The 8,166-nt window shown below is 38.8% G+C and overlaps 2 protein-coding genes across 2 annotated transcripts in view; both read left to right on the top strand.

Annotated features, from left to right (window-relative positions):
- LOC111864221 (multidrug resistance-associated protein 4-like) overlaps nucleotides 1-2,816 on the top strand; it is a 36,171-nt gene extending 33,355 nt beyond the window's left edge. Inside the window, exons 10-11 of the mRNA XM_023851307.2 lie at nucleotides 847-1,052; nucleotides 2,500-2,816. The gene's annotated coding sequence lies outside the window, so the exon portion shown is untranslated. The remainder of the gene's footprint in view (nucleotides 1-846; nucleotides 1,053-2,499) is intronic.
- On the top strand, nucleotides 869-7,693 carry LOC111864219 (probable serine/threonine-protein kinase fhkA). Its single transcript, XM_023851306.1, has 5 exons — nucleotides 869-1,052; nucleotides 2,500-2,564; nucleotides 3,719-3,844; nucleotides 6,357-6,489; nucleotides 7,326-7,693. The coding sequence occupies exons 1-5, from the start codon at nucleotides 869-871 to the stop codon at nucleotides 7,691-7,693; spliced, it is 876 nt and encodes a 291-aa protein (XP_023707074.1).
- Nucleotides 7,694-8,166: the final 473 nt, after the last annotated feature.

The raw sequence follows: 8,166 nt of genomic DNA, 5'->3' as shown, positions 1-8,166 counted from the left end.
AATTCTCTAACCTCAGACATAATATTTTGTCCAAAACTCACATAGCGTTGCTGTGCTTATGATGTATGTATTTACAATCCTGAGGTCCAAAATTTATAACTGAAAAATACAACAGGAAAAGCTCTGGAGCTGGGCCTGGGCCTGATATTTGGCATGGTGCAAAACCATAAATATACATCATTTAAGGACTGTTTGTAAGTCAACAATTATAAACACAATATCAACCTGAGACCTAAAGGTTATATTTGTCAGACTTAATGCATAAAATATCTGTACTTAGGTAACATGCTTCCAGAAAATAAAGTAACGGTAATAATCATAATAGGAACTGGATGCTCAGTTGGTATAGCGACTGGGCTATGGGCTGGATGGCTGTGGAATTAGTGTTTAGTTCCTGGCATGTGCGAGAGATTTTTTTTTTTTCTTTTCTGGAATGTCGAGACTGGCTCTGAGGCCTACCCATCATCCTATGCAGTGGGTATCCGGTGGTAAAGCAACCGGGGCATGAAGCTGACCACTCACTTCCATCTAAAGCCAAGGTTAAGAGTAGTGGGGCTATACTTCCACTCCCCCGTATGTCTTCATGGTGTGGTCCTTAATTAGTGAAATCCGAGGGATAGCTTTGCCTTTCAGTAATCACGATAGAGAGTAGGATAAGAGATTTGTGCAATGAAGTGAGTGCTCTTTTTTATTAACGAGCCTGAAATTTAAAGAAAAACTGATTAGGATTTCAGTGTACATTGCAGCAGATTGTCTTACACATTTTGTCCTTAAGATGGAGAGGAATTAAATCTTTAGTTTCATTAATATTTTTGCACATAACAGAGTAAATTTTCTGACACACAGAGGTTCGGGAGAGCAAGTCGCAATGAAAGAGATCGACTTGGAGAAACATTCAGGTGCACAAAGCAGCGTACAAGAAGAGGTGTTCATCCACAGAATGGTGAACCATCTGAACATCGTCCGGTTTTACGGACATCGCCACGAAGGAAACCTCAAGTACATCTTCCTTGAGTCTCTGTCAGGAGGAGACCTCTTTGACTGCATAACTGGTGAGTATTGTTCACAATCAGCAATTAAAAGAATCGTTCATAATGGAGCTGGTCAAACTGACATACATCAGTAACCTGGATGTAACATTTTTTCACATGATCTGTTACACACAAGAATGATTGAATGTTTGGAATCTGTAATTTCTTATGTTTAGGATGCTAAAGTAACATTCACTTTTCATGGATCTTCCTTCTTTGGTTGGTTTCTTCTGCTGTCTTTGTGAGGGAGGAAATGGAAATGATTTCCTGTGTACAGTGTATTNTTAGCTGTGCAAGGGTTGTCTGGTTTGTGTCTTATCCATGCACGTGCTAGGTGTATTGGCAGACAACTTCGTAGAGCACATGTTGCTCATCGCTTCTGTATGTGTGAAACAGCTTTAGAACAGGTGGACAGATTTACATTAATTTCAATATTCGAGAGTTTTGCAGAAAGGAAGTTGTCAAGCTATTTCAGCTCACAGTTAGCTCAGGCAGTTTTCATGAGCACTTTGCATGAAGACCTGCAGCTGTGTCTGTGTATCCTATGAAATATTTTTTGGAGGGAAAATGTTTTCACCAGAAGTAGTAGAGAAAAATTAAACATACTCAGCGTTCAGTTTGCCTTTTCTATAAATCTTAATTTTCCATTGGGCTGCTTGTGTATCCATTTCCAGATTTAGAGGAATCCTTTGATTGTTTGCATTTATTTGTTGTTTGCGCGCCCTTTCCCTTCCATTCCCACGGATAATTAGGAGTAAAATGTTTCACTGAAGAGTTTGTTAGGCTGCACTTTCCCTTCCATTCCCACAGATAATTAGGAGTAAAATGTTTCACTGAAAAGTTTGTTAGGCTGCACTCTTGTCTACTTTCACAGGACATGGGAAAGAAATGGAAGGTGCAGTAGTCTTCAAGAGTTATAAAAAATAATATGGGGATTGATAGAACTGTCAGTATTTTAACTGGCTAGTTGAACAGTTGATATATTTGGTTTTGCTGTTATTGCTGTCACGGATGATAAGCAGCATTATACCAGTGCAATTTTACTGACACTTGTCCGTGTGCATCGCAGAGTTGCTCTTCTGAATATCAGGCAAGTATAGATGGCACGCATGTTTAGTTTTATTGCTTTTTTGTAGCCATGGGATTTCTGACATCTGTGGAGGCATTCCAGAATTAACATTTCTTTGTCGGAAGTAAAGGATGTTGTGTACATCATATGCAACATACCTCATTAGCAAGATTTGACAGACATGATTGATTTAAGAAACAATTTTGGGTCAAACGTTTTGAATGCTGTGACTTGCAGGCCTCAAGGTGTTCAAGGAATGCTGGTGTAATCTCCCCCCCACTGCATTTGTAATTCTTAGTAATTGTAGTTAGTCTGCTTTTCTTGGAGCAAGTAGTGAGTGTATAAGATAGCACTTTGCTATTTGCAAAAAGTAACCAAACTTTCATTTGTATTTTCCAGAACCTGATCGTGGCATAACAAACTCAGCAGGTCAGAGATATTTCAATGAGATACTTTCAGGAGTGGTGAGTGAAGTCTATCTTTCTCTAATATGGTATGCTGCGGATAGGAATTTGTATGTCTAAGATTCTAAAGTGTTCTGATTATGGTGTATAACACTTGTGATTACTGGGTTTTTGGACTTTACCCATCATCTGGTACTGTGAAGAGCACATTTCAGAAAGTCGATTACCCCAGTAATCCCAAGACTTGTTTATCTGTAGTATTATCTTTACAAAATGCATTCACGCATATTAAACCTTGTGTAATTAAATTTTGAAACTTAGAAATATTTGCTTTTAGAAAATGCACACCTTAAGGAAAATTATCATTCAGAATTATGAGGCTACAGCATATAGTATTGTTTATTCCTGCATGTGCCAAAGTGTCATTCGTAAGGATCTTACAAACGAATGAATGAATGAATATTTGTTGATTGTGAATCGGTAGAGCTGTCAGCGTAACATTGTATCCCAGGCCATAGTTCACAGATTTAGTAAATCCATTGTGTTCACAGTCTACACCTATCGCTTGGGGCTTTCGAAAGCATGGTTCGTAGATGGGCACCAGCGTTTCAGAGGAACTTGCTGTCTCCATCTTCAGTGTAAAAGAGGTCCCACTCTTTATTCTGAAGATGGCAACCGCAGGTTCGTTCAGTATGCTTTTATTTATCTACAATACTACACACCATGATCTTCCAAAAAGCTGCAATACGAATGTCCTTCACTGTGTGAACCTCACGCCTGTTTACACACTGTTGGTCTTGCTGTTTATTTATTCCTGACAAAGATAAAGTTGTCCCAGTGCTTAATTAAGCACTACATCCAGAAGATGTATGGGGGAGTGGAAGTGCAGCTCCACCATTCTTGACCTCGGTGCTAGATCAAGGTGAGTTGTCTGCTTCACACAGCAGCTGCTCTACTCCCAGGGAAAGAGCCCATGGTACCCATTTGATAGGAGGCAAGGTGGGTCCCAGAGTTGGCCTGGATGCTGTGGGGAAGAAGACTCTTGTCCCTGCCATGAATTGAACCCCGACCATCCAGCCTGTAGCTTATTGCTGTACAAATTGAGTTATCCTAGACTCTTCATTCATTGCTGATGCAACACTGTTTTAATGATATCTGTGTGTAGAACATATGGCAACTGAACTAATTCTTGCTTGTTGCGTGTTGATAATCAGGAGTACCTTCATAGCCATGGCATTGTACATCGTGGCCTGAAGCCGGAAAATATTCTGCTGGATGAATACGATAACCTAAATATTTGTGACTTTGGATTGGCCACTATATTCCGGGGGAAAGGAATGGTAAGTAATGGTCGTACAGTGTATGTATAATGTTGGAGCATATGTGTGGTTCTGTGTCACTTTTCAGAAGTTTTGCAAAGTGTGGCAGCAGGTCAGTAAGTGATGGGCTTAGCAGGTTTGCAGATAGTTGAATCTAATGAGCACGTTTGCGAAGTCTCTAGGCGCAGATCTTGTAAGGGATTGAATATGCTGACTGAAGTTCTTGGTGCTTTTCCCCAAATGGAGCGGTAGGCCCTCTGTTCAGCCCAAACTGTATGCATTGATGGTACAAATAACCTGTAAAAACTTGCTTTTGCGTTCTAGCAACTGACACAGAATCAACTTAGATCCATGTGGCATGGTCAGAACAGTCCAGTATCTGGGTTATTGTGGTTTGATTCCTGACGAAGACAAAAGGTTTTCCTCTTCATGACTGGCCAGGTGGTAGATACGGGGGGGGTGTTTCGTGTAGGTATGCAGGGCTTGAAGCTGGCAATTCATTTCCATCTAATGCAGAAATTAAGAACTCCTGCAGCTGTACCTCCACTCAGCCATGTCTTTATGAAGTGTAGGGCAACTTCTGGCTATGCCAACATGTTATACAGCAATTGTACAAGATTGAGACAGAGTGTTGCGTCATAGTGCTTGCTTCATTTGGGGAGGTCCTGGGCTTCAGTTCCAGTGACATAAGTGGATATCCCGGGTGCTTTACCATCAGATACCCACTGCATAGGATGATGGGTAGGCCTCAGAGCCAGTCTCGACATTTCATAAAAGAAAAAAAAAATCTCTCCCACATGCCAGGAACTAAACCCTAACTCCACAGCCATCCAGCCCATAGCCCAGTCGCTATACCAACTGAGCTAATCCAGTTCCTATTATGATTATTACAGTTATTTTATTTTCTGGAAGCATGTTACTTAAGTACAGATATTTTATGCATTAAGTCTGACAAATATAACCTTTAAGTCTCATGTTGGTATCGTGAATCTCTCTATTGTTATGTGTGAATATATATAAAACACCTTTGTGTATCAAAAGTCAGTGTTAATAAAGCAGGGTTAGCTTGAACACTGACTACTTATCATTCGATCCACGTAGAAGTGACACTAACAGATTATGGGCCCAGGATCGCATTATTGATAAAGTAAAAAAAAAAGTAAAGCTATCCCAGTACCAGGCCGTGAAGGCCCACAGGGTTGTGAGACGTTGAGGGTCCCACATTATCTAGACAATTGGCTCAAAGATGGCGGTAAGGTTGTCAGCCTTAAGTGCCGGCCGCGCTTTACTCCCCAGGAAAATTGTTGATAAGTATAAATAGTAAAAAGTGAAAGTGTTATTTAAAAGTGATCCCTTGGACTGACTGACACTGCCACCAAGAGAAAGAGACAAGTTTCATCATGGCCACCTCAAAGCCCTTCGTGAATACTGATAAGCTCAAATGGTCCTTTGACATTCAAAATGTTCTAGTGATCAAAACTGTGTGGGCAGCAGTCGGTGGATATGCTTCAGAAGATACAACTCCCGCATCCCTCAAGAAACAAAAGGACGAGAAAGCCAGAGCTATTATTTGTCTGACATTGGAGCCCCAAGTTAAATCTTACTTTGTCCAGACAACTACAGCAAAGGAAGCCTGGGACGTGTTGAAAAGAACATTCAAAGATCAGGGTCTCAATAGTTGCATAAGTATTTTAACTGATTTGTGCTCTTTGAAATTTGAGGAAAATAAAAGTATGCAGGAATATGTTAATGTCTTCATGTCAATAAATCTTAGATTAGTCTCAGTGGGCAAGAAAATAGAAGATGAGGTATTAGCCACTTTAATATTAAAGGGTTTAACTAAAGAGTATTATCCCAGTGTGACTTTGACTAGTGAGCTCATTAAATCTAAGGTATTGCAAGATACTGAATTTGGTAAAAATGCAAATTCAGATTCAGCCTTTCTGTCCAGAGATAAATTTAAACGTAAACTACCAAAATGTCAAATTTGTGGTAAGCTAGGCCATATAAAGAAAAACTGTTTGTTTAAAGATAAGGATAAGGCAAACAATAAAAATCACAACAATCAACAGAACCAAAAATTTAAGGGCAATCAGTCTTCTAAGTCAGTTAATAGTACTGATGAAAATAAAGAAGGATCTGATCAAAGGTATAATGAAAATAAATGGAAAAATAAGACCAGTAAAAATCCATGTATGAGGTATCTGCCTATCATGTTAAAGTTAAGGATGATACTTGGGTAATAGACTCTGGTGCTTCACACCATACGACTAGAACTAAGACTGTTTTGCAAAATTATAAAACACATGATTCCAAGGAACATGAGATAAGTCTTGCTGATGATAACGTGTTAACTAGTGCTGGTTTTGGTGCTGTAAAACTTGTGAATGACAATTTTAGCCATATCTCAGATGTATTGCATGAACCATAATTGTCTACAAATTTGTTATCTGTGAACTCAATTGTAAACAAGGGTATGATTGTGTTATTCACCAAAGACTGTTGCAACTTATATGATTCTGATGATTTTAAGGTAACAGGCAAAGTTCTTGCCACAGCATATCCTGAAAATGTGATTTACTGTTTAAATACCAAAGCTAACTTGACCCAATATGCAAATACTGCAACTAAAGATAAGATTAATACCAAAGAGATTAATGATACATGTGAGAAATCTTGTACTAATATTGTAAAGAATGAACAAGTTGCAGGAACCCAGCAAATTGATGAACAACTGTTGTGGCATAGGCGTTTGGGGCATTTAAATAGGGTTCACATGTGGTTGCCTAAAAAAAGGTTTAGCTAGTGGCATTGATTTTCAAGATGACAAAGAAGCCTTTCCTATAATGAAAGAACAAACGGTCAAAAAGAATACTTGATCTATTACATTTAGATCTGGATGGGCCATTTGAAGTACCCTCTTATGAGAATGCTAAATATTTTTTTACTATTGTGGATGATCACAGTAGAAAAATCTTCATTCATTTCTTGAAACAAAAGGTGACACATATGAAGCCTTTAAAGAATTTATGAATATGGTTGAGACAGAAACTGGATTGACTGTAAGAGCTGTTTGTACCAAAAATGGTGGTGAATTTTGCAGCAAATTATTCAAAGACATGTTAAAACAAAAGGGAGTTAAAAGGGAATTCTCCGTGCCGTATAATTCACAACAAAATGGAACTGCCGAATGAGCTAATCACAGTATTTTGGAAAAAAGCAAGATGTATGTTGTATGATTCTGGCTGCAGCAGCACAAACAGCCGTATATCTTTTGAACAGATCACCTCACAAGAAACTAAAGAACCAATTGCCTGAAGAAATATGGACAGGAGAAAAGTTTGATCACTCCCACATAAAAATTTTCAGATGTCCAGCTCATGCTCATGTACCAGCAGAGAAATGCCAAAAATTGGATGCTGTGAGCAAGAAATACATTTTTGTGGGATATAGCGAGGATAGTAAAGCTTATTGGTTGATTCCCTCAATCTGTCTCAAATAGTTAGGCAAGAGATGTACGTAGAATTTCTGGAAGAAGAAATCATAAACAAAAAAGAGATTCTTCCAGAGTTGTCAAGTTTCTACCTCAACCCACAAGATGAAACAATGATTCCACAAGAACAAAACCCTGAAGAAGAAAAAACACAAGTAGAAACTGAAGGAAATGAAGTTCCATTAGAGCCGAACGGCTTAGAACAATTACCAGGAAATTTGGAAGAAAGACGATATCCACTTCGGAACAGGAAACAGAAAGAATTTGCAGAATTTATTACCTACTCAGCCATGCATAAAGATGAGTCAGAACCAGTCACATATGAAGAGGCACTGTCATGCTCTGATAAATCTAAATGGAAAGAAGCTATTCAATAGGAACTAGCTTTCCAAACAAACGAAGCATGGACAATAGTAGACAGACTGTCGAATAAGCCAGTAGTGAAGTCAAAATGGGTCTTCAAAATTAAACGAGATGCTGAAGGAAATATTGCATGTCACAGAGCACGTTTAATGGCGAAAGGTTGTAGCCAAACAAAGGGAATAGACTATTGAAACTTTCACTCCCATAGTGAAACACTCATCAATGCGATTGTTATTTGCTTTAGCTGCTAAGCATGATTGGAACACTGACCACCTTGATGTCTGTACCGCGTTTTCAAACGGAGATATTGAGGAAGTTATATATATGGAGCTTCCTGAAGGATATGATATTAAGGGGGAGTCTAATAAAGTTTGCAAGTTATAAAAATCAGTTTAAGGACTAAAACAAGCTGCTAGGTCATAAAATAAGAAAGCAGCAGAGGTTCTGAAAAGCCTATGGCATAAGCAAACTTGTTCTGAACCATGTA

Source organism: Cryptotermes secundus, unplaced genomic scaffold (assembly GCF_002891405.2).
Source record: "Cryptotermes secundus unplaced genomic scaffold, Csec_1.0 scaffold3416, whole genome shotgun sequence".
In the NCBI taxonomy this organism is placed as follows: Eukaryota; Metazoa; Arthropoda; class Insecta; order Blattodea; family Kalotermitidae; genus Cryptotermes; species Cryptotermes secundus.
Note: the sequence above shows the minus strand (reverse complement) of the source record. Positions and strands in the feature narration are given on the sequence as shown.